General features: G+C 38.9%; 1 protein-coding gene across 1 annotated transcript in view; it reads left to right on the top strand.

Annotated features, from left to right (window-relative positions):
* FAF2 (Fas associated factor family member 2) overlaps positions 1 to 27339 on the top strand; it is a 61931-nt gene that overhangs the window by 28818 nt on the left and 5774 nt on the right. The window contains exons 2-10 of the mRNA XM_059917760.1: positions 5772 to 5840; positions 14859 to 14993; positions 16688 to 16764; positions 19147 to 19285; positions 20910 to 20995; positions 21096 to 21187; positions 22595 to 22772; positions 24050 to 24221; positions 25203 to 25346. Of these exons, the coding sequence (XP_059773743.1) occupies positions 5772 to 5840; positions 14859 to 14993; positions 16688 to 16764; positions 19147 to 19285; positions 20910 to 20995; positions 21096 to 21187; positions 22595 to 22772; positions 24050 to 24221; positions 25203 to 25346 (1092 nt within the window). The remainder of the gene's footprint in view (positions 1 to 5771; positions 5841 to 14858; positions 14994 to 16687; positions 16765 to 19146; positions 19286 to 20909; positions 20996 to 21095; positions 21188 to 22594; positions 22773 to 24049; positions 24222 to 25202; positions 25347 to 27339) is intronic.

Consider the following 27339-nt stretch of genomic DNA (forward strand, 5'->3'; position numbering starts at 1 on the left):
CTCTGACTGTACGTTAGAATCAGCTGGAAGCTCCTTCCCTTCCAGGAAAAAATTTACCTGTGCCTAGCCTGCATATTCAGAGAATCTGATTAAATTGCTTTTGTCGGGGGGGGGGGGGGCGGGGGGGGAGGTGTCTAGATAGCTGTAGATTACCCTCGGATGCTTCTGATATGCAAGCAAGGTTGAGAAACACAACCCTAGATGAACTTTCCCTACCCTGCCTACTTCTCAGACCTTATCTGCCAACTTGCCAAGCTTGTTCTGTCTCAGATGTGTCTCTCCCACCCCAGTTTTGTTTTGTTTTGTTTTGTTTTGTTTTTCCACTTTTTTTTTGGCTGCGTTGGGTCTTCCTTGCGCGCGGCTTTCTCTAGTTGGGGTGAGCGGGAGCTACTCTTCATTGCGGTACGTGGGCTTCTCATTGCGGTGGCTTCTCTTGTTGTGGAGCATGGGCTCTAGGCACGCAGGCTTCATTAGTTGTGGCACATGGGCTCAGTAGTTGTGGCTCGCGGGCTCTAGGCCGCAGGCTCAGTAGTTGTGGTGCACGGGCTTAGTTGCTCCGTGGCATGTGGGATCTTCCCGGACCAGGGCTCGAACCCGTGTCCCCTGCATTGGCAAGCAGATTGTTAACCACTGTGCCACCAGGGAAGTCCTGTTTTTCCACTTTTTAAATAAACTTTTTATTTTAGAATAGATTTAGATTTGCAGAAAACTTTTAAAATTAGTATGCAGACTTCCTATATACCTTCACTCAGTGTTCCCTATTAACATCTTACATACTAGTTTGGTACATTTGTCACAATTAATGAACCAGTTATTATTAACTAAAGTCCACACTTTATTCAGATTTCTTTAGTTTTTACCTAATGTCCTCTTTCTGTTCCGGGATCCCACCTTACATTTAGTGACTGTGCCTTCTTAGGCTCCTCTTGCCTGTGACAAGTTTCTCAGACTTTTCCTGGTTTTTGATGACCTTGACAGTTTGAGGAGCACTGGTCATGTATTTTGTGGATTGTCCCTCAATTGGGATTTTTGTGATGTTTTTCTCATGATGAGGCTGGAGTTCGGGGTTTGGGGAGGAAGACCACAGAGGTAAAGTGCCTTTTCATTACATTTTATCAAGAGTACATATTATCAACAGGATTTATCACTATTGATGTTGACCTTGATCATATGGCTGAGGTAGTGTTTGTCAGGTTTCTCCACTATAAAGTTAATCTTTTTTCGTCCTTTTCCATACTGTACTCTTTGGAAGGAAGTCACTATGCACAGCCCATACATACCTAAGGAGTAAAGAGATACGTTCCACCTCCTAAAAGGCAAAGTATCTATCAACATAGTTATTTGGAATTCTTCTGCACAGGATTTGTCTATTCTCCCCCATTTATTTATTTATTCAGTCATGTATTTCTGTTCATATGGACTCAAGGATGTTTATTTTGTACTTTGGATTATAACCTATTACTACTTTATTTTCTTGCTCAAATTGTACCAGCTTTGGCCATTGGGAGCTCTTTCAGTTGATTCCTGTATCACTTTGATGTATTCCCATCATTATGGGGTTTTTTGAGCACTCCTTTACTTTCTGGAACTGCAGGATTCTCCAGGCTCATCTTGTGTATTTTCTGCTCCAGTCCTAGAATTAGCCATTTCTCCAAGGAACCTGGTTCCTTTTATTGGAGAACAGTATTAGAAACCAATACCTGGGCATTATGTGTGCTTGCTATTGGGGTGTGTTTTGTTGCCTCTAGGCCCTCTCAGCTGATAGAGCAAGGACATACATGTGTGTATACTAAGCTAACTAGTTCTATATGCAACCATCTGTCTAAATTAAACTTAAAAATGAGTTGATTCAGATGTTTCCAACTCTCACCCATATGGATCATTCCAGCCTTCTCCCCTCGACTATCGGTAACTTCCCACTTCAACAGTGAGAAAACTGGCTCCCACTCTCTGTTTAATTGTTCAATTCCAGTATAAGTGTATGGATATAGTGCTTCAGAATGAACATATACAGTGAACCAACTCTGTCAACTAGAGCACAGTGCTTGTGTGCAGTTCCTTTCGCCTTTAGTCTTACAGACTTCACTCATTTCCAGAGTTACTTAGGTTAACACCTTTTCCTCCCACCCCATTCAGTGAGGTTGTTTCATATATTTTTAATACCATTAGATTCTTTTGTCACAGTCTGTGTTCCATCCTGGGATCCTCTCACCTTCTAAATTATTTTTTAAATTTCTGTACATTAAGGTTCACTCTGCTGTAAAGTTCTGTGGGTTTTGACAAATGCATAGTGTCATGTATCCATTTGTCTCAGAGTTTTTGCATTTGTCCTTCTGCCTGGAATACTACTCTTCCCACATATTTTCCCATGACTGGACCCTTATCTTTCATCAGGTCTCTCCTGAAATGTTATCTCCTTGGAGAGTCCTTCTTTGAGCACCCAATCGTAAGGAATCCCCCAGCCTAAATTTTTGTTCATTTATTTTCTCTATGTGTGTGGTTTGTTTTGCTCAGTCTCTCTGTAGTAGGATACAAGCCTAATGAGAGCAGGGACTGTATTTGTATCCTGGATATCTAGAATACCGGATCAGTGAATATTTGTTGATCTATGAATAGTCCTTTCCTAGCTTATTGCTAGTGCATGTTTTTTAATACTCATCAGCAGTGACTGAAAAGCAGGCTTATTCAAGTTGGGCTTCTAGTTTACCCTGATTCACTACTTATACAGTAAAAGGGTTTTGCTTGCATTAGGTTAATTATTTCAGTATACTGAAGATGTGCAGTTACCCTGATTGTTCTCTCCTATAGTGTTTATAACCCCTTTTTTAAAAAGTTATTTTAATAAGTGACGTATAATCTCTGGTCCCACTTAGAATTGTACAGTACCATGGATTTCCTGGCCTGGCTGTACATTAGAATCAACTGAGGAGCTTTTCAAAAAACCCACTGATTCCTTGGCTCCATCCCTGACTTACTGATCTCCTGGAAGATTCTGCAAATATGTATTTTTAACAGCCAGCTTAGCATCTAGTTCTGACTAGATGGAGTTTAATTAAAACCCCAGGGTATTAATGTACAATGAGTTTTGGTGAAATTTTCTAGAGGAAAATTTTCACTTTAGTAGCTATGATTATTGAAGCTTATACTAAAAGGTCTTTTTAACTTGGACAGACTTTTTCTGCAGCCTTTTAAGCCCTTAACTGTGTGCTAGGTACTGGGGAGCATTATATAGAGATGAATCAGAGACACTGCTCTTAAGGAGCATGCATCCTCTGATAAGGCAGTAGAATGAGTGTAAATAGTCATAATAGATGATAGAAAATAATAGGTGCATAAGAGAGGTAAAAAACATTTTTGGTAAAGACAGAGTGGTCATTCATACCCTGAGAAGAAGGTAAAAGTAAAGTCCAATTCTTAAAGAGAATGTACAGAGAGGAAGTGGAACCCGGGACATCCCAGTTCTCTGCAGTGGGCTGTAAGGAAATCAAAAGTTAAAGGGGATCCTATTACAAGCCAGAAGGCAATAGCCAAACTGGTAAGAGGCCTGCGGTGGTCAGGAAAAAATCCACATTGTCAGAGCTGTCAAAGCCAGTGGTTCTTAACAGAGCTCTAGAGTTCTTAACAGAGCTTTCCAGTTGCAGTACTGAAAATTTTGTAGTACTTTAAACATAAAAATATATTAGCAGGGACTTCCCTGGTGGCACAGTGGTTAAGAATCCACCTGCCAATGCAGGGGACACGGGTTCGAGCCCTGGTCCGGGAAGATCCCATGTGCCACGGAGCAACTAAGCCCATGCACCACAACTACTGAGCCTGCTCTCTAGAGCCCGCAAACCACAACTACTGAGCCCGTAAACCACAACTACTGAAGCCTGCATGCCTAGAGCCTGTGCTCCACAAGAGAGGCCACCACAATGAGAAGCCTGCACACTGCAACGAAGAGTAGCCCCCACTCGCCAAAACTAGAGAAAGCCCGCGCGCAGCAACAAAGACCCAGCGCAGCCATAAATTAATTAATTAATTAGTTCAGTTTAAAGAAAAAAGCAAAGTTTCTATACTACTTGTGTAATTTAAAAAAATAAACAACTGCATACCTAAAGAATGCAAACTTCAATTTTTGGTTTTTTTCTTCTAAGCTCTGGAAAGGATATTCAGATAGTCCAAATTAAATCCCTCATGTTGTATACAAAGGAAGCTAGAATTAAAACATGTTTGGTCACTGATCACAGGGCACAGAACCAAAGCAAGAATCTCAGGCTCCTGACTCACCAGTACATGTTACGACATTCTTAGCCGGCTGAGATCAATCTCTTTTCCCTGTTGCTTGCTGGTTATTAAGAGGAATTTCTTGAGGATAGAGACTGTATTGTATTCATCCCTATATCCCTGGACATAGTATGTAATACACAGAATAGACAATAAACAGTAGACATGTGTTACATGAAAGGATGGATGGATGGGTTTGGCTTTTGTATTAGATCTTGAAGGAAGGCTAGGATTTAGCTCTGTGGAAATTCTGGTCATTAGATGTACACGTAAACTGTTAGATTTGTTGAGTATCGGACACCTAAAGGGAAATAGAAAATAATGTAGAAAGCTAGGTTGGGGCCATATTATAGAAACAATTGAATGCCAAGCTAAGAATTTTGGATTTTATTATCCAGTCAGCTGAAAAGTTTTGAGCAGAGAAATAACACACACACAGGGAAGTGGGGAGACCAAGGGAGGTGGGGAAGAGTTAGAAAGAGGAAGAGAAATTAATTATTTTGACAATTCACTTGAGGTGTCATTAAAGCTTGATTGAAGATGCCGGCTCAGGGAATGGAAATGTGGTTATAGATACAGAAAACAGTCAGAACTTGATTACTGATGAAGTGTGTAGTTAAAGGGATAGAGTACTCAAAGATGAGGCTGAGGTTCCAGATGTCATATTTGCCTGTATATTTTGGAAGGTGGTGATGTCATTAACACATACAGTGGTTTTAAATGATGCATTTGTGTTACTGGTGCCACATCTAGGTAGAAATGTTGAATAGGCTATTGGAAACGTGCTGCTAAACTTCAGAAGAGGTGACAGGTCCAGAAATTTATGTGTCATTTGAGTAGAAAGGGTCATTGAGGATTGCCAAGAAGAGGCAAAAGCCAAGGACACATCCTTAGGGAAATTTCTACATTTAGAGGGGATAGGAGAAGAGCCAGACAAGGAGATTTGGTCATAGACAAAGTGAAACCTGAGAATAGTACAAGGAGAAGGGAATAGGGAAAGTACATTTTGGAGGGAAACATCTGAATTACAGACTTCTTTTGATAAAAACTTTTACACATTTTGTATTATAAGCTAGGTTATATACTAATAGGTAAAATGATATAAGTTAGTGAAAGGCATTACATTTGCAGAAAACCTGCATTTTTATATCAGTATGTATTATAAACAGAATAGATGTTTAGCATTAAAGACTATTTTGCTGGGTGCAGAGGTTGAAGAAGTCTTTCATTTTTTAAACTTGAATTTGAGAGGATTTTGATCAAGTAGTCTTGAAAGCCTTGAAGTTTTAAAAGATAAGAAATTTTCATTTTTTTTTTCTGTATGGGAGTACTGTCTACAATAACTGACTGAATAAATTCTGAATAGTGACGCTTTACCATACTTGAATATCTGCCTTCAAAACTTTATTTTCCCAGCGGTATTCATAAGTATTCTATTAGGGGTAAAAATATCCAATATGTACTGTTGGTTTTTCCCTAAGTAACTTTTTGTTTTTATCTTTCAGGATCTGACTGGCATAGAATCTATGGATCAATGTCGCCATACCTTGGAACAGCATAACTGGAACATAGAGGTATAATAGGATTCATTGTGAGCTTACTTATATTTCTTTTTCCGTGGTCTGATAACAAATCTCAAAGACACGTGGTTTTTTTGTTTGTTTCTTTGTTTTTTTATGAATGTCTGAAAATTTTTTGTGAAAGGTAACAAACTGTACCTTTTCTGCAAGGTCCCTCCTTTTGCAATCCATGTTAAGTTTTGAGATTTAGCCATTTGGATACATTTTAGCTCTGGTTCATTCATCCTGTGTAGCAGGTCTTCTCTATGAATATACCATTAAAAAACCCCACCGCCCTGTTAAGGCTTTTCCTTTCTCTACTGTCTTGCTATCACAAAGGAGCCTGCAGTCACCACACAGGGCTGTCTCGGACGCCTGCTTCAGGGTGGAATTGCCAGTGGACGGCAGGTGGCACAAATTTTTTTTCACAGCAGGAATCTTCTCTCAATAGATGTTTTTTCAAATTTACAGCTCTTTAGTCTTTAAAAATAAATTTTTGGGAAAGGTGAAGGTTATGATCAAAGTTTATAAAATCATAGAAAAGATTGTGACCAAATCCCTCAGTATAGTGTCCCTCTCTCTTTATTTTTTCTTAATTACTCTTCGAGAAAAATACTGGTTTTTAAATATTTGGTTTGTAACCAGATACCATCAAGTGAACCTTTTTCTTACATATTTTATAATTTATTCTTTTGGATTTTCTAGATAGTTGTGTCATCTGCAACTGCATGATTTTTTTTCAATATATGGATCTTTCGTTTTTTTTTTCATATTGAATTGGCTAGAACTTCAGAACAGTCTCAATTAATAATGGTAATAGCAGACATCTTGTCCTCACTATAATGCCTGTGATGTTTTATTATCAAGTGTGATGCTGGTTAGGTTATTGTTTTGAGATAGAACTACTAGAATGTAATAAGCTCCATGAGAGCAGAGTTTTTTTGGTTTTGTTAACTGCTGTATTCCCAGCATATAGATTTGATCCTAGTACATCATAGGCTCTCAAATATTTATTGACTGTTCTTCCATTCTTGGTATATTAATATATCAAGAGTGGATGTTGAATTTAATCAAGCACCCTTTTGATATCTGTTGAAATTACTGTTTAATTATGGTATATTATTTGAATAGGGTGCTGGATTTCTGAAAATATACTCCTAAGTGATATTTAGTTATTCAGCACTATTTTTGAGCAATTAAATTCTAGGCTCTGGCACTATGCCAGCAAATAAGACTAAGTCCCTACTCTCATGGAGCTTAATTCTAGGTAATTTAACTTTGCAATAAATGCTATGAATAAGATGAGTATAGAAAATAGAGCAAAGAGGATCAGGAAAGTTATTTTAATAGGGTGGTCAAGTAAGGCCTTTCTGGGGAGGTTATATTTGAGCTGACACCTGAATGATGAAAAGGAATAATGAATGTGAACATTTAAGGGGAATGCATTTTAGGCAGAGGGAATGATGTTGCTGTGTATGATACTCTGGTGTTGTCTCCTTGTTAGGCTTTGATTTCAAGCATATGCTGGCTTTATAAAATGACTGACTTGATAAAATGAGTTGAGAAGCCCAGATAGCATAGATTTGAAAGAAAGCACTTGAAAACTTATTTCTGCCTGTTCTTTATTAACTTCTTCATGGTTTCCCCCATTATTCATAATCTATTTGTTGATAAGCTTTCTTAGAAGATGCTTTTTTCTTAGAGATTTCCAGGTTATTTAGCATAGGCTATACAAAGCAGCATATCATTTACTCTCTTCTGTGTCTGTTCTGTTATCCTCTCTTCTCATTGTTTTTATTATGCTTATTTTCCTTTTTTAAAAACGAGACTTGCTGGAGACTATTTTATTTGTTTTGTTTATAAAAAGCTCTTATATTTATCAGTTCTTTTTTTTCTGTTTATTAAGCAAAATCTCTCTTTAATGTATTTTTTCATACTTTTGTAAGTTTATGTTCTTTTTTTTAGCATTATGATATTTGCAGCTTGGTTAATTTATTTGTACTCTTTCTTGCATTTAAGGCTGTGAATTTTCTTCTGAAACTGTATTTTAAAAGTTTTTCATTTTCTTCTTTGGCCCAAGAGTTATTTAGAAACATATATGGAATTCCTAGTAGCTTGCTTTTTTTTGTTTATCCTTTTCATATTAATCTTTCATTTTATTTATATAATTTAATATTTATATATTAAGGTCCTTGTCATTTAATAACATTCCATTATGAAATATATATTTTTAAAAAATTAAATACTTAAAATTTAGAGAAAAATACAGTGATAAAAGGAGCCACCATGTACCTACCATCCAGCTCCTGAAAGCAGGCATTTTGCAATACTTGTTTCAAATTTCTTTTAAACAAATATAGATAAAATTGAAGCCCCCATTGTCAGTTGCTTGCATGTCATCCCTGTCTGCACCCCCTCCCTTTCTTTCCCTTCTTTCCTAGCAGTAACCACCGTTGGCAACAGTGGTTGTCAAGGAATGTGTTTTTTGTGGGATGAAGGTTTGGTGTCTGTATTCAATCAAACTTATTAAATGTACAATTAAAATCTGCTGTTTCTTTTTTTTCTGGTTACTTAATAAGACTACTTGACATGATGAACTTGAATGTGGTTTTATAGATTTCTTTATTTTCCATTGGTAGTGTCTTTGTTTTTTCCTAATTACAAAACCAATACATGTCTGCAAACAATTTAAGAGTTTATAAAGTTGAAAATGAAAGTTCTTAATAACCATACTTGAGATAAATACTTTTGATGTTTTAGTATATTATATGTCCTTCCAGACTTTCTTACATATACACCTCTGCTTAGTGTGCTGATAATATTAACCTTCCCAATGTTAATAACAAATATATCAAAGAGAATGCTTTTCTATATGCTGTGGGAAGGCAGTACATGGTGCAAATAAAATGCATTAATAAATTCTATGTTTATTTGGTGGGGGAGACGTCCTAACTTTTATATAGTTTGACTATTTTATTTGATGCATGAAGACCCATGGCCGTTAGAACTTTCTTGTAATAATACATCCTTTGTTAATATCAGATGATGCTTTTTACTTTAAATTCTAATTTGGTTTATTACTATTGCTGTCCCTGCTTTATTTATTTATTGTTTTACAATTAATCTGGTATAATGTCAACCATGCTTTAACATGAAATGACTTATAGAAATATTAAAAACTTGTTGCAAAAATACCCATGCACCCACACAGGAAAAGAATTCCAAAGTATTAAGAAGAAAATGCTCACCCTTAATCCCATCATTTCATGGATAGCTAGTGTTAAATTTTAGTGTATATCCTTTCAGACTACTTTTGTTTGTTTATATGGCTATATAGATTTATATATAATTTTCTTGTTACACAAATGGGATTATGCTATATTTACATTTTTTCACTTTTAGTAACTCATAAAAATAATACATAAAATACATAAAGATAACTGTCGTTTGAAGACATACAGATGGTGGCCAATAGGCACATGAAAAGATGCTCAACATCACTAATTATTAGAGAAATGCAAATCAAAACTACAATGAGGTACTATCTTACACCAGTCAGAATGGCCATCATTAAAAAGTCTACAAATCACAAATGCTGGAGAGGGTGTGGAGAAAAGGGAGCCTCCTACACTGTTGGTGGGAATGTAAGTTGGTGCAGTCACTGTGGAAAACAATGTGGAGGTTCCTCAGAAAACTAAAAATAGAATTACTGTGCGATCTAGCAATCCCACTCCTGGGCCCATATCCAGATAAAACTATAACTCAGAAAGATGCATGCACCCCTGTGTTCATAAGCAGCACTATTCACAATAGCCAAGACATGGAAACAACCTAAATGTCCTTTGACAGATGAATGGATAAAGAAGATGTCATGTATATATACAATGGGATACTACTCAGCCATAAAAAAGAATGAAATAATGCCATTTGCAGCAACATGAAGTTCAAACAAAGCCTAAGATTAAATATGAAAAAAATCCTGCTCAGATCATTTGCCTACCACTACTTTTCAGTCCTACACCCCCAACATAGCAATATTAACAATTTCTTTTGCTTTTTTCCCAGATATTTTTGTGCCTGTCTAAAAATATGTATATTTTTCTCCAAAGAGCTTCTGTTTATATGGGCTGTATCTATTGATATCTATTACCATATGACAAATTAAAACTGAAATTGTTCTGTTTATTAATTCACTTTAAAAATAATAAACTCGGGACTTCCCTGGTGGCGCAGCGTACGAATCAGCCTGGCAGTGCAGGGGACATGGGTTCGATCCCTGGTCTGGAGGGTCCCACATGCCACGGAGCAACTAACCCTGTGCGCCACAGCTGCTGAGCCTGTGCTCTAGAGCCCATGCTCTGCAACAAGAGAAGCCACCACAATGAGAAGCCCGCGTACTGCAATGAAGAGTAGCCCCAGCTTGCCGCAACTAGTGAAAGTCTTGCGCAGCAACGAAGACCGAATGCCAAAAAATTTTTTTTAATAATAATAATAAATAAATAAACTCATTACATGTTAACATAAATGTTTGCAGACTTTTTTGTCTGGCTTAATAGAAGAACAGCTGGATTTTCATATTCACTTCTGCTTGTAATCTTTTGTGATATGTAGTTTTAGTTGAAGTATGTGAAGAAAATCTGGCTTCACCCAGGTATGTAGTTTACCATTTTAACCATTTTTAAGTGGCATTACAATTTAGTGGCATTAATTTAATTACATTTACATTGTTGTTCAACAATTACCACTATCCATCTTTTTTTTTTTTTTAATTTATTTTTGGCTACATTGGGTCTTTGTTGCTGCGCGTGGGCTTTCTCTAGTTGCGGTGAGCGGGGGCTACCGTTTGTTGTGGTGCGTGTGCTTCTCATGCAGTGGCTTCTCGTTGCGGAGCACAGGCTCTAGGCATGCGGACTTCAGTAGTTGTGGCACACAGGCTCAGTAGTTGTGGCACAGGGATTTAGTTGCTCCGTGGCATGTGGGATCTTCCCAGACTAGGGATCGAATGTCCCCTGCATTGGCAGGCAGATTCTTAACCACTGCGCCGCCAGGGAAGTCCCACCACTATCCATTTTTAGAACTTTTTCATCGTCCCAAACTGTAACTCTATACGCATTAAACAATTTACTTCCCATTACTGTCTCCACCCAGCCTCTGGTAACCATAATTCTACTTTCTGTTACTATAAAATTTGACTATTCTAGATACCTCGTATAAGTGGAATCAGACAATATTTGTCCTTTTGTGTCTGGCTTATTTCACTTAGCATACGTTTTTAAGATTTATCCATGTCACAACATGTATCATCAATACTTTATTTTTTTATTGTCAAATAATATTCCTTGTATGAATATACCACAATATCTTTATCCATTCATCAGTTGATAAACATTTGGATTGTTTCCCCTTTCAGTTCTTGTCATTAATGTTGCAGTGGATATTAGTGTACAAGTTTTTGTGTGGACATATGTTTTCATTTCTCTTGGGTATATATCTAGGAGTGGAATTGCTGAATCACATGATAACTATGATTAACCTTTTGAAGAACTGCCAGACTGCTTCCAAAGAGGCTACACTATTTTACACTCCCAGCAAGGGTATACAATGGTTCCAATTTTTCCACATCCTCACCTACAACTTGTAACATGTCTTTTATTATATTATAGTCATTCTAGTGGTTATGAAGTAGTATCTTGTGATTTTGATATGCATTTTTCTGATAGCTAATAATGTAGTACATCTTTTTATATACTTCGTGGTCATTTGTTTATCTCCTTTGGAGAGATGTCTATTCAGAGCCTTTGCCCATTTTTAAATTGGATTGTTTGTCTTTTCAATGATGAGTTGTAAAAGTTCTTTATATATACTGTAGATACTAGATGACCCTTATCAGATATATGATTTGTAAATATTTTCTCCCATTCTGTGGGGTTGTCTTTTGACCCTATGTTAGTGTCCTTCAATGCACAAAAGTTTTGAGTTGTGATGAAGTCCAGTTATGTATTTTTTTCTTTTATTGCTTGTGCTTTTAGTGTCTTATCTAAGAAACCATTGCCTAATCCAGGGTCACAAAGATTTTCACCTATGTTTTCTTTTGAGTTTTATAATTTCAGCTCTTGTATTTAGGTCTTTGATGTATTTTGAGTTAATTTTTGTATATAGTGTGGTTTAGGGGGTCAGCTTCATTATTTTGCATGTAAATATCCAGTTGTCTCAGCCTCGTTTGTTGAAACACTATTCTTTCCCCATTGAAGTGTGTCTTAATATTTGAAAACATGAAACCTAGAGGACTACCTGAAGTTAGCCACATGGCAAAGTTTAAAGCCAACTATCAAGGTTAGAGGGCACACAAGTCCTCCAAAAGACCACCCTCACGTCTTTTTTTTATTTTTTTTATTTAATTAATTTATTTATTTTATTCATTCATTCATTCATTCATTCATTTATGGCTGCGTTGGGTCTTCATTGCTGCCTGTGGGCTTTCTCTAGTTGTGTTGAGAGGGGGCTACTCTTTTGTTGCGGTGCGCAGGCTTCTCATTGCGGTGGCTTCTCTTGTTGCGGAGCACGGGCTCTAGGCGCACGGACTTCAGTAGTTGTGGCACACGGGCTCAGTAGTTGTGGCTCGCGGGCTCTAGAGTGCAGGCTCAGTAGTTGTGGCGCACGGGCTTAGTTGCTCCATGGCATGTGGGATCTTCCCGGACCAGGGCTCGAACCTGTGTCCCCTGCATTGGCAGGCAGAATCTTAACTACTATGCCACCAGGGAAGTCCCCACCCTCGCTTCTGACAGCAACTGCAAGTTCAAGGTGTTCCTAAAACCACCTGCAGGTTTGATAATTCACTAGAAGAGCTCACTGAAAGCTATTATAACTCATGGTTACAGTGTATTACAGGGACACATTAAAATCAGCTAATGAAAGAGACACTTAGTGCAGAGTCTTTTTTTTTTTTTTTTAATTTGTTTTTGGCTGTGTTGGGTCTTCGTTTCTTTGTGAGGGCTTTCTCTAGTTGTGGCAAGCGGGGGCCACTCTTCATCGCGGTGCACGGGCCTCTCACTATCGCAGCCTCTCTTGTTGCGGAGCACAGGCTCCAGACGCGCAGGCTCAGTAGTTGTGGCTCACGGGCCTAGTTGCTCCGCGGCATGTGGGATCTTCCCAGACCAGGGCGCAAACCCGTGTCCCCTGCATTAGCAGGCAGATTCTCAACCACTGCACCACCAGCGAAGCCCTAGTGCAGAGTCTTGAGTTCTAAACACAAAGATTCCTTACTCCTCTCATGGAATCAGGACATGTTACACTCCTGGCACAATTGTGTGACAATATGCATGAAGTATTACCAACCAGGGAAGCTCACCTCAGCTTCAGTGTCCACAGTTTTCACTGGGGCTTCATTACACAGGCATGAGTCATTTGATTGGTTGCCTATGTAATTGAACTCAGTCTCTAGGTTGACTGATACTGCATTACCCAAAATCCCCAGCCTAAATTACATGGTTGGTCTTTCTAGGGTGGTCAGCCCTACCCTAGGATCCCATAGCAAAAATACTCTTATCAGGTGTGACACAGATTATCTCCAGAAGTCGAAGGCAGAGATCAGACCTCCTCTTGTGTAAGGCCAAATTTTTTTACTACACTGGGACAAGTATCCATTTTCAGGGGCAGAGTTAGGAAAGGAATGAGACTTTTTACTGAAGATCATCTGTCTGCCAGGAATTGTATTAGAATCTTTGTGTATGGTCACCTCATTAATTTTTCAAATTAACCCTGAGAAGTATTGTTTCTTCATTTTGAGCATGAAAAACTGAGGCACAGAATCCAAGCAACTTTTCTGAGTGCTGGAGCTAGGATTCAGACCTAAGTTGCTCTGCTCCAAAGCCAAGCTTCCATCAAACACCAACCCATCAGGATTGCTCCATTGCACAGCTCTGGGGACACGGTCTACATTGCTTTGTTCTCTGTGGTTGGTTTTCCTTACGCTTGTACAGTGAAGCACCTTGTATCCCAGCCACCCTAAATAACACATACCATCTGAATAAAAGCAGTGGGCTTCCAGACAAGTTCCTAGTACTCCTCTACTGTGAATGAATTCTGGCGCCATCACCACACATTGCCTCCCACCATAGCAAGTTAAAGAAAGGTTCATGACTCTTGCACTGTTGGTGGGAGTGTAAATTGATACAGCCACTATGGAGAACAGTATGGAGGTTCCTTAAAAAACTAAAAATAGAACGACCATACAACCCAGCAATCCCACTACTGGGCATATACCCTGAGAAAACCATAATTCAAAAAGAGTCATGTACCACAATGTTCATTGCAGCTCTATTTACAATAGCCAGGACGTGGAAGCAACCTAAGTGTCCATCAACAGATGAATGGATAAAGAAGATGTGGCACATACATACAATGGGGAAAAAAAGGAATGAAACTGAGTTATTTGTAGTGAGGTGGATGGACCTAGAGTCTGTCATACAGAGTGAAGTAAGTCAGAAAGAGAAAAACAAATGCCGTATGCTAACACATATTATATGGAATCTAAGAAAAAAAAGACGGTCATGAAGAACCTAGGGGCAAGATGGGAATAAAGACAGACCTACTGGAGAATGGACTTGAGGATATGGAGGGGGGAAAGGTAAGTTGTGACAAAGTGAGAGAGTGACATGGACGTATATACACTACCAAACATAAAATAGATAGCTAGTGGGAAGCAGCCACATAGCACAGGGAGATCAGCTCAGTGCTTTGTGACCACCTAGAGGGGTGGGATAGGGAGGGTGGGAGGGAGGGAGACGCAAGAGGGAAGAGATATGGGAACATATGTATATGTATAACTGATTCACTTTGTTATAAAGCAGAAACTAACACACCATTGTAAAGCAATTATACTCCAATAAATATGTTTAAAAAAAAAAAAAAAAAAGAAAGGTTCATGAATATATACTCCCTGGTGACCTGTTTTGAAACACCAACAATGGTTGTCTCATCTCTTCTAGGTTGATTTGAGCATCATTGAAGCTCTTGCTATTCTTTTCTTCTCAGGCTGCTGTACAGGACAGATTGAATGAGCAAGAGGGTGTACCAAGTGTTTTCAACCCACCACCATCCCGACCCTTGCAAGTTAATACAGCCGACCACAGGATCTACAGCTATGTTGTTTCAAGACCACAACCAAGGGCAAGTTATTTCATAGCTGGAATTTCTCCCTTTTTTATCTTAAAAGTTCTTTCACTTGGTTATGTTGATCTCTGTATGATAGGGACAAAAGAAATATTCAGAATATAAACCTGTTAGCTTGACCTAGCTCCTTGGTAGATTTATTGGGTTTCTCATTTTTCCTTTATTCCTTAATGAAACAATGAAAGTATCCTTTTTTTTCCTGTTTCTATGCCAGTTATTTGAAGAGTTTTCTGTGCCTTGTTTATAGCACTTCATCTACATATATTTACATGTCTAAAAATGTTTGCTACACGTTTAATAGATCTTCCACTTTTAAGTTAGTGTTTACTGAATTCTTTGTTGCTTCATTTTACTTAATTTTAAGCTACTTCTAGGGAAGTACTTGTAATCTCTGTGGGAGACTTGGCCATATCTTTGAAATTAGTCTTGAAGGGCTAGCAGCAAGGAGGTGGTTCAGTTAAATTCAGCAGGCATTTAAGAGTGTTCCAAGGTTCTTGATATTTTGCTGTTGGAGATCTAGAGATGAATAAAGAGGCATTCTTCTCTCTTCAAATTATTCACAGTCAAATTAGGGAAGTCAGGTGTGTATTCTGATAGTGAACACTCCAGAGAACTTTTTGGAGTTTCTTATTCTTGGAGTTACACTCACCTCTTATACTTGGATTTAGAATTTACTCCATCACTCCTTTTTGTGAAGTACTTGATAACGTTTTAAAAATAGTTTCTAAGTAGCTGTTTTGGGGTATTCTGAAGTAGAATAGCACAGATTCCTAGAGCAATTATATGACTCAAAGAGTAGTTCTAGGGAATTCCCTGACGGTCCAGTGGTTAGGACTCTGCACTTTCAGTGCTGAGGGCCCAGGTTCAATCCCTAGTCAAGGAACTAAGATCTCCCTAGTCAAGGAACTAAGATCCTGCAAGCCGTGTGGTGTGGCCAAAAAAAAAAAAGAAAAAGAATTTTTTTTTTTCTTTTTTAAATTAAAAAAAAAGGAGTAGTTCTGTATGTGTTCAATGTTTCTCCAGTTTGTTTTGGGCTTGACTGTGTTTGGGACCCTAATGTCCACTAATGGAGTTCCAGAGCTCTAGAGCTCCCTGGCCATGGACACAGAGGGTCTCAGATTAACACAATATACCATATAAGAAATGCTTTGTAAGCTATAGAGCCCTATATATTTGCTAATTAATAATAAGAGCAGCAGTAATCAACACTGTTAAAATAATAAGAGTATTACCAAGCTTAGCAGCTATTTGGAGATTTATAATTGTGGTTAATACAATTATTTGTCATTTATATACAAATGTCCAAGGTAGCAATAGTGGTTATCTTTCTTGTTATTTCTATATACCACATTTTAATGTATTAATTCTAAAAAGGAAAGAATGAATATTTATGATTTGGGGAGGAAAACTTGCAACTGAATTTGACAGCTAATGTAAATAGCTGCAGAATAAGTGTTCAAGCAGATTTAATACAAACATTATTGTATAAAAGAAAAATATAATAGTATTAGATGAAGTGAGGTCAAAGGTAGTTGGTTTTTAAGAAGGATGAGGTGGGCCAGGAAAAGGGAACCTTGTTTTGCAGAGGGAGAAATTACATGAAAAGGACAAAAAAGAATGAAAATCTTAACTAGCAATTAAGATATTAGGGATTGAGAGAATGATATCTAACTTTGTTTTTGGAATTTCAGGGGCTGCTTGGATGGGGTTATTACTTGATAATGCTTCCATTCCGGTTTACCTATTATACAATACTTGATATATTTAGGTATGTACCTTTGTATGTATGTGTTAGTAGTAACAAGGTAGATGTTGGAGCTGAAACATAGACCAGAATAAGGTTTATGCTCTATCAATTTTGGCTTGCCAGTTTGTCATCAGATTGAATACTTTTCCTGAAGTATTCATACAGCATGAAAATATTTTTGGTTTTTCAGACATAACAACAGATGTTATCATTTTCACAAATAAGTCTGCCTCCCTATCCCACATGTTTGTCCCCCTACATTCCCTAGTTAATCTTCACACCCTTTCCTTTCCAACCTCTGTTATCTTTACTAGCTTCACACTCCTTGTAACTTTTACCCTAAATCATTTTACAACTCATAATCCCAATAAATTCTTTTGCTCTGAGATGACCCACTTTCTTCTAGATTCCTCCTATAACAGTTTCACCATTCTAGACACACCTTCTGTACATTTTCCTCTGTCCTGGCAACCCATAGGTTGCTGGCACTGGAACCCTTCCATATGTGTACCCCCTTGCTTCACACTTTCACCTTTCTTCTTAATTCCTTCATGTACCATTTGGAGAGCTCAGCACAGGAAGCTACAGAAAGGCTGGAAAATGTCAAGGGGCCCAAGTTGCTGGCACATCAGACTTGGGGTGTCTGGTCTGGAACTCAGTAGTAGATGAACCCACACCTAGACTTCATGGAGAACTAAAACGTTTTATGGGCATCCACGCCAACAGATAGAGCTAGAACATGTCATCTGGGCCTTGCATACAGGGCATTCTATACCTTCCTCTAAATGTGGGCTAATCTTTGCCTTGCTCTAGGGAGCAGAGCCTGAAGGTGAGGACCCAGCAGCTGCAGAAGTGTTAGGATCAGACAGTACCTAAGAATGGGCATGTAAAAACCTTTAAAATCATAATGAAGTCTGAGTTGACATCTCTATATTTTTTTTTTAAAAGCTGATTGTTCTAAATTGTGTTGGCCATTGGAATATATTGTAATGAGAAACAAAAAAATTAAAACCTTTATCCATTCATCAAAATTTGAAAACTTAGAGTAATAAGATAATCCTAGAATACTTGATTTCAGAGAAAGTTATCAAAACATTAATCTTCTTAAGGATTTCTAATCACTCCCCCACATACACAGCTTCTTACCTTTGTTTTTAATTTGCTCTGGAATGTTTGTGTCAATGAGTTGATTTGATTACTCAGGAGGAATTCCAAGTGAAATCATGTGTATATGGGGAATTTGTTAAGGGGATAAGGAATTGGCTCAATATTTGGTAAGGAAGGTATCATAGTTTAGTCAGCTTTTCTATGCTAATATTTCTTCAAGTATATGAATATTGTTTGCTTTCCTTGGGAAAAAATATGCATGGCATGTGTTACTAATTTTAATGCAACTGTATCATCCAAGTAACTTATTTAATGTTACATAGCACATTGACTTATCAAGCCCCTGTTCCTTTGCCTTTTATGGAAACCCAGGGGATAAATAAATGGTACTATACAAATGTGATAAGATGGGCTCTTTAGAAACAGATGTGTGGTACCATCTTTAACCTTACAGTAACTGCCAGGTCTCCAACTCTGCCAGTGTTGTCTAGATCCATTTTATAACTTCCTCCATGGATGCTATCAACCATAAATCACTGAGCAGAATTTACTTGCCCTGTTGAAGAGCAAGTCAGTCATGACTGCAAGTTTGGATTTGAAATTCTTGTCCATAATTTGAATAGTTTGGGAATGTGGACTCATAATTCAAAATCCCAGGAGAACAGAAAGGAAAGGGAGAGGCAAGTAGAAGAACCAGAAAGAGATATAGCTCTGTTCTAGAACAGCACTGTCTAATAGAACTTTCTGTGATGATGGAAATGTTCTATATCTGCAGTGTCTAGTGTGGAAGCCACTAGCCACATGTGGCTATTGAGCACTTGAAATGTGGCTGGTGTGAGTGAGGAAGTGAATTTTTAAAATTGTATTTAATTAAATTAATTTTCTTGGTAATTTAGATAGCCACATGTGGCTCGTGGCTGCTGTTTTAGACAGTGCTGTTATGGAGAGTCTGGGGGCACAGCCTGACCTGTGATCTTTTTGGATATTGCGTCTTCCTTTCCCAATTCTTATAGCCCTAAATTTTTCTTCAAAAAGCACTCAAGATTTGTTTAGGCCAGTGTTGGAATTTATAATTCTAGTAATTTGCATTCTTCTTAAACAGGCAGTGGTATAACACTTGCTGCTTTGTGGCTTTTGAGCCAGACTGTACTCTCAGGTTTGATGGTCCACTCACAGACCGTTCACCTCCCTTTGCTGCCATGCCCATGGCTCTGCTATAGGAATCTTTACAAACTGGCCCACTCCATATGCACTACAGTAAGCCGATTCATGTGATATTTATTCCTTCCTCCCCAGGTTTGCTCTTCGTTTTATACGGCCTGACCCTCGCAGCCGGGTCACTGACCCCGTTGGGGACATTGTTTCATTTATGCACTCTTTTGAAGAGAAATATGGGAGGGCACACCCTGTCTTCTACCAGGGAACGTACAGCCAGGTCAGTGCCACAAACCATATAGATGCCAATTTATTGATATGATTCTATCCTCAAAGGAAAGCATAGCCTAGCACTGATCATGTCATTCTTTTATTCAGAAACTTTAAATAGCTTTTTATTGCTTACACAAAAAGAGACCAAGCCCTTTAGCTGGGCCCTCCTTGATCTAATCCCAACCTCCTTTTGAGGTCTTTCCTGCATAACTTGTTTCCCTATACCCTAGGTTCCAGCTGACCATTCCCTTAACATACTCTGTACTTTCCCACCTCTGTGCCTTTGCTTTTGCTTTACTGTTTCCTCTATCTAGAATGCCTTCCTCACATTTTGCTAATTGGAATCTTGCCCATCTTTCACCAGCTCATGTCACTCCCCTCTTGTACCCTTTCCTAATTGTTGTGCCCTACCCTGCCTACTTGCAATCTAAAATAGTAGTCTTTCCTTTTGTACTTTCATAGTGGTTTTGTTTTTTTTTTAAACGTTATAGCAATTTCACATTCTTCCTTATTTTATAGTTGTTTGTGTTAATGTCTTATTTCCTGTACCAGACTGTAAGCTCCTTGTAGGCAAAGCCTAAGTCTTGGATCCCTCACAGAATTGAATAAGGGGATAGACCATAGACTCAAAGCAACACATCTCATTCAACCCAAACCACACAGACATTCGACTGTTGTTACCTCTCAGGGAGCAAAAATTAGTAGTTCTTTGGGTGTTGGGCATATCTCTAGTTTACCAGAGAAAAATGTAGAAGTAACACCTTATGCCTGAGGGTGGTTCTGCAGCCTCCAGGATTCCTGGATCTATCTGGAGAAAGAGAAAAATGCTTACTCTTGCTTCCTTCTGTGATTCTCCCACATCTGCTTTTTCCCACTGGCTGCTCCCACCCCACTCAACGAGCATTAAGCACCTACTATATGCCACGCATTGTGCTCAGTGCTAGAGATACAGACGTGAATGAGATGGGCGCCTCTCATACACCCTCTTTGCTGTAATCCTGAGGGTAGACCACCAGTGGTCGTTCAGGAAATCTTAATTAAATTGTAACGTACCTGGGATTCTGCAAATGCAAAAGCATACACGGAAATCTTGGACACTAGCCTTGTCTTTGAGGATCTTTTAAACCCCATGCTCTTTAAAATGCCCTTGGGTCCCTCAGTCCCTCAGTCCCTCATCCTTGCTTGGTATGTGGCCTTGGATCAGGCTCATCTTCGCAGTATTTATTATGTTGTAGCTGTAAAGTGGCAAAATTCTCATCTCCCTTTTCAGGTCAGATTCTCCTGTTTATATCTTCCCTTAGATTGTGGGAACAGCTGACTTTTCTGTGATTGGGCGGGGAGGGGGCGTTTTTTTGTCAGCCTGCCTACTCTCATGTGCCTGATAGAATTTAAATCCTAACAACACTAAAAACTTTTTCATTGAAGCTTGTTAGCATGGACTTTCTGTAGGGAGAGAAATGCCAGAGGTATGAAGGTAGGAGCCCAGGAATTTTCTGGTTTTCTTGCTCAGCTTTTTCCCTCATTTCTTCTTTTGTTCCTAAATACATAGCTGTATCCATTAGGACCCTTAGCCTAATTAAAAGTTTGAGGCACAGTCATCATGATAATTTGTGATCTTCTGTTTCTCACAGGCACTTAATGATGCCAAACGGGAGCTTCGCTTTCTTTTGGTTTATCTTCATGGAGATGATCACCAGGACTCTGATGAGTTCTGTCGGTAAGTGGATTGATTTTTTTTTTTCCTCTTTTCTGATCTTATCTACTGATAATTTGTAGTAAGCAAGTTCTTCTCATGTCCTCTTCATCCCTCTCCACAGCACCACACTCTGTGCTCCTGAAGTTATTTCACTAATAAACACTAGGATGCTCTTCTGGGCATGCTCCACAAACAAACCTGAGGGATACAGGGGTAAGTCGTGTTTCTTTTGCCTCGTTGAGATTGTTGAGATATCTTTGGAATAATCTGGAAGGACATGCCATTTATTGCATGACTGTTCTGTGGCTGACCAATCCTCTCAGCAGTCCTGAGAGATGGGGGTTCTATTACCTCCACTTCATGGTTTAGGAAACAAGCTCAGAGAGTTTAAGCCACTGGCCCAGGATCATACGGTTAGCAAGTTTTGGAGCAAGCTCAGGTCTGTCAGACTCTAGTCCATTCATTACAGTTAACCATTGCCAGAGCCTGTTTTATTTTAAAAAATACCCAGTCCTGGCCAGCAGCTTGCCTTTAATCTTAATGAGCTTTTTACTGAAGAGTTTATTCTTGTCATCAGCAATTTTAGCAGAGCTTCTTGCACAATGAGTTTGAGTACCCTGAGTGCTGATAGGGATTCAGAAAGCTCAGATCTTTGCTGACTATAACTAACTCTCAACTGGAGGTAAATATCTTCAGAAGTCAGTATAAGATATAAAGGCATCTAGTGAAGGAAAATGCTGTTACTTTGCAGCTACTTCTATACAGCAACTTTTGAATATATACTAGCATACCAGGCACTGTGCTAAATCCTGAGAACCAAAGATGCAGCAGATGTTTTGTCTACATCCTAGAATCGGAATTGTTATTCCTAATTGGTTTTTAAACATCTGATAAGTTCCTGCAGTATATGTTTTGCCATTCTCTTAATGGCTTTGGGTGTGAGGAGTGATAAATAGAAGGAGACTAAGGATATTTTTAATAGAAGCTTAAAATCTCTTCTTTCAAATCATAAGGTAAAACAGGTTAAACTCTGTAGTTGTAAAATCTTGGTTATTTGGAAGACCCGTTTTCTAAACTCCTTCAGAACAGAAAAGCTAGCCCTTTTATAGTGGGTGGGGGCGGGTGGGACATAGGAAAAGGGGGTAAGGAAGGGATTGGATAAGAGGAACAAAAGACAGGGAAGATGATGGTGGAGATCCTCACCAGTAACATAAAGCTTGAGACTTGCAGCCTTGTTCCCTTTAGGCTTGACCCCGACACAGGGGAAAATTATGCTGAGCAGTAGCCAGAGTCTTTGTAGATCCTTTTCCTTCCATCAAATAGACATTGTTCTTGAACTCTGCAGCCTGCCCTAGCATCATCATGACAACCACACCCCACCAGAAAAGCCTGTCCTACTCTAATCAAATTACCTGGGAATAGGGACACAAATATATAACAATAACAGCAAAAAGATTGAGAAACTAGGAGGGAAAAAGGTAGGCAGGGAATAAATGACACCTCCCTTCTTTCCCAACTGAGACCAAAGCAGTTCTCTCTTGCTTGTTGTGTAAAATCTAAGAATTAATCTGTTTTATCCCTAAGTCCTGCCCTTGATCTTTTGGGTCTTCTTTCTGTCAGTCTCGCAGGCTTTAAGAGAAAACACCTATCCATTCCTGGCCATGATTATGTTGAAGGATCGGAGAATGACTGTGGTAGGACGGCTAGAAGGCCTCATTCAGCCTGATGACCTCATTAACCAGCTGACATTTATCATGGATGCAAACCAGACTTACCTGGTGTCAGAACGCCTAGAGAGGTACAGGGGAGTTCCTGTCTGGAACTGATACCAGCTGTAGACTTGGGTGCCTTACCTGGGGCTCCACAAATCCTGACTTCTTCTCTGTTAGGCAACTTTAAAAGCCTTGTCCATTTAGTGTTAAAATATTTATATATTTTGACCTAAATAACTCCATCAGATCATCTTTTCTTGGAGATGTGATTCAAAATAAAGACAGGACTCTATGCTCAGGAATGTAAATTGTGTCATTTAAAATAGCTGAGCATGATATAAAGAACTTAAATGTAAAAAATGAGGAATGGTTATAACTTGGTTATAACTCCTCCCCCATCACATAAGTAATGTACATTAATTAATGTAGAAAATTCAGGAAACATAGAAAAGCACAGAAGAAATTTTAAATCACTCATAGTCCTACCACCACTTTTAACATTCTGGGATATTTTCTTTTAATTTTTTTTTTTTTTTTAATTTTTATTTATTTATTTATTTATGGCTGTGTTGGGTCTTCGTTTCTGTGCAAGGGCTTTCTCTGGTTGCGGCAAGCAGGGGCCACTCTTCATCGCGGTGCACGGGCCTCTCACTATCACGGCCTCTCCTGTTGCGGAGCACAGGCTCCAGACGCGCAGGCTCAGCATTGTGGCTCACGGGCCTAGTCGCTCCGCGGCATGTGGGATCTTCCCAGACCAGGGCTCGAACCTGTGTCTCCTGCATTGGCAGGCAGACTCTCAACCACTGCACCACCAGGGAAGCCCTCTTTTAATTTTATAGACACAGACACACACACTCCTACATACATACACAATTTTTTGGAGAGAAAAAGAAATATCCCAAAATGTTACAGTGTTTTCTCTTTGATTAGTAGAACACTGAATAAGATGTTTCTATATTTTTCACATCTTCTGAAATGTGTGTATGTGGTTTTTTGGTTTTATGAAAGCAACATACACAAAAATGTTGTAACCCAGAAAGGTATTTACCTATAAAATATGATCCCGCTGATCATCTTATGGCAATAATATTGTGTTACTTCTGTTAGGATTGGGGGGAAAGGATAGTTTTACATGGAAAGTTAAAAAGAGAGGGAAAAGCTTGCCATTTTTCTGCCAAATTAAAGTAAGAAAAGAGATGGCTTATTCACATTCTGCATGAAAATCTGAATCCCTTATGGTAGTGTTAACTGATCATCTGCCAAGATTGTCAACCTTTTTAACCCCCTAAAAAATTTCAATATAAGAAAACACAGAGCTTTGTGAGATTTATTTTTTCCCTCTATGCTTTTGATCTGTCCACAGGGAAGAACGAAACCAGACCCAGGTGCTGAGACAACAACAGGATGAGGCCTACCTGGCCTCTCTCCGGGCTGACCAGGAGAAAGAGAGGAAGAAGCGTGAGGAACGGGAGCGGAAGCGGCGGAAGGAAGAAGAGGTGCAGCAGCAGAAGCTGGCAGAGGAGAGGCGGCGGCGGGTGAGGGGCCTGTCTTATTTACTTCTGCTGACTCCCACACTGGTCTTTTCTCCAGTGTGAAAGGGAAAAACTAGGTGATAGGATTGTGAGGGATTTAAATTCTCCATGCCATTTTAATATTTACTACATTTTCACAAAAAGCGTTTTTTAATTGTTTAAAAAGTTTATTAAAACAAATACAAGTGTAAGTAAAAGTTAGAACAGCTCTGTTCCATGAAAAGTAAGTATAAATAGATAATAAGCAATTCAATATGCTAATTCACAGCAGTAGATTTTAAGCATTCATTCTTTTTTTTTTTTAATAAATTTTATTTATTTATTTATTTTTTGGCTGTGTTGGGTCTTCGTTGCTGCACGCGGGCTTTCTCTAGTTGGGGTGAGCGGGGGCTACTCTTTGTTGCGGTACACGGGCTTCTCATTGTTGTGGCTTCTCTTGCTGCGGAGCACGGGCTCTAGGCGCGTAGGCTTCAGTAGTTGTGGCTTGCGGGCTCTAGAGCTCAGGCTCAGTAGTTGTGGCGCACGGGCTTAGTTGCTTCGCGGCATGTGGGATCTTCCCGGGCCAGGGCGCGAACCTGTGTCCCTTGCATTGGCAGGCAGATTCTTAACCGCTGCGCCACCAGAGAAGCCCAAGCATTCATTCTTAGTACCAGTGTTTAGCTCATCTGACATTTTATTGATCATCTTGTTTCATTGCATATTGCTGCTTGATTATAGCCAGGGTCTTTTAGTCATTCCCTTTTTTCTAAAAGTTACATACCTTAACATAATCAATCAATAATACATGTGATGCAGTAGTATGTAATCAAATAAATATAATTTGAATTAGGGTGTTTCTGACCCTTGCCAAGAAGTTTTTCTTCTGATACTGGTCATTAATTTTTCGTCTGACTGCCCAGTAAACCTACATGATGTGATTGTGTTTCTTGTTTCCTTGTTCCCTAATTGGAGCCATAGCCTCACCTTTGCTTTGTGTCTCTACAGAATTTACAAGAGGAGAAGGAAAGGAAGTTGGAGTGCCTGCCCCCGGAGCCTTCCCCTGATGACCCTGAAAGTGTCAAAATCATTTTCAAATTACCCAATGATTCTCGAGTAGAAAGACGATTCCACTTTTCACAGTCTCTAACAGTAAGAACTGCCTAAGTTGTGTGAAGTGTATATAAAGTCTGGGCTGTCTGGGCTGTAGATATGGAAACTTTTAAAGACTCTCAAGAGTGTTGTTGCTATATCTGCTGCTCTGATGAACAGGGGAGGAAGGAGGTGGGGCAGAGAGAAGAGTGCACTGAATTATTGTAGGTTCCTTCAGGTCTAGCTGCCAACTCAAAGCAGTTATTAAGGTTTCATTTTATCATGTTTGAGCTCTGCTAAGAAGAAAAGATACCTTACCAAGAAGTCCCACAAAAGACTTGTATGTTGGAGGTGGGAGGCTCTTCCAAGCTGCTCGACTTGCATTGGCTTTAGAATACCACCAGAACCCCTTGCTGTGTAGAAAAAGCTCTATCCCCGCTGCCCTAGAAGGACTGGAATTACACAACTGAATATAAGTGCATGTGCAGCTTGCATGCAGTTGTCACTCTTCCTTTCTACTCAGCCCATTAGAAGCCCCACTTAGTAGGGCTACCTTGTATATCTGGTGTCCATAGGTAAATAGTGTTTGTCGTTGCATAAGGATGTAGTTAAAAGCAGAGACTCAGAGTCTCACAGAATGAAGATCAAATTCTCATTGTTCCAGTGTTAATAGATGTGTTTCCTTGGTCAGTTTACTTAATCTCTAAGCCTCAGTTTCTTCATCTGTAAAATGGGTATAATAGTCACTCTCTAATAGGATTGTTAGGATTAAGTTCATATGTAAAGTGCTCAACATTGTGCCTGGCTCATAGTAAGCATTCAAACGCTATTGTTTTTGGTGTTTATTATCAGAAGGAAGTTCCTGTTTATACTGAGCGTTGGTAAGTTGCCTTTCCAAGTTTACAACTATAATACATTCTGCCATTTCCCTGATCATTTGAAATAATCAAGAATAAACTGCATAATAGAAATGTGGATGCTCTGTAGTCAGGTGAGGCTGGGTAGCACATTCATTACTTCTCCTGTTTAACTGGAAAACATTGGACAAGTTACAGAGTCTCTTACAGGGCCTCAGATATATCCCGTATGTAAAATGGAAATATAACCTGTCCTCTGATAACATTAAACTGAAGGTATGTCAGGCACTGTGCTAGGCACCCTAGGGGTTATGCAGGTGAGTAAAGCGTGGTTCTGGAATTCATGGAGCTTACTGACCAGTAAGGAATGTAAGACGATTCAAAGAGCTAATTCAGAGTAAAACGTTGTGAGGCATCCTGGTGAGAGAGAAACAATGGCTTCCTCATTTTATTTGTTTATCTCTCATTTATACATTGATTTATATGGGGGAAGGTGCTCACATCTCTAACTTTGGATTTTTTAGTTGGGAATAACATGAATGAGCCTCACACAGGACCTAGCATGTAGTAGATGGTTTCTAAATGTTCATTCCCTTTCCTTGATGTGTTACCTAACTACTGTTTTCTGTGTGGGTATTAGCTTGCAGCCATGTTCACTGACAGTTTCTCTGTAGTATGCCCAAGCGCTTATGGAGCTTTTACTCCCCAAACTCTCATTATCATTTTGTATATGAAAAGCCTAACCAAAATTTCCTCTCTTGAGAGTTTTGGAGGAAAATCTATTAGAATTGTGTAATAGAATAGACTTTTAGCCAAAGGGGAACCAACCCATTTGTTAAATATTTAATCCTTGTAGGCTTTTTAAATACGTTCACACTAAAAGTTATTTTTTAAAGAAGAAAAAAACTTCAGATGGAGAGAAATAATTAGTAAATGGGGACAAGGGTCAGATGGGAAAGAAAGAAGTGTAAGAGGAGAGGTGTATTGGCAGTGCTGGCCTTTCATTTGACATTCATAGAGTTAATGACATGTAACTGAATAATGAGTTACAGTTTTTTAGTGCTCTTGCAGACTTTGTGTGATCTTCCTGTGAGCTCTACCCTTTATAAATACTCTCAATGAGTGAATGTTCAGCGAAATGCTAAGTTTGTGCATGATGCCCAGCTCTTGACAGGGGTTAAAGGCAAGGATAAACT

The sequence above is a fragment of the Balaenoptera ricei genome, chromosome 3, assembly GCF_028023285.1.
Source record: "Balaenoptera ricei isolate mBalRic1 chromosome 3, mBalRic1.hap2, whole genome shotgun sequence".
NCBI classification, from domain to species: Eukaryota; Metazoa; Chordata; class Mammalia; order Artiodactyla; family Balaenopteridae; genus Balaenoptera; species Balaenoptera ricei.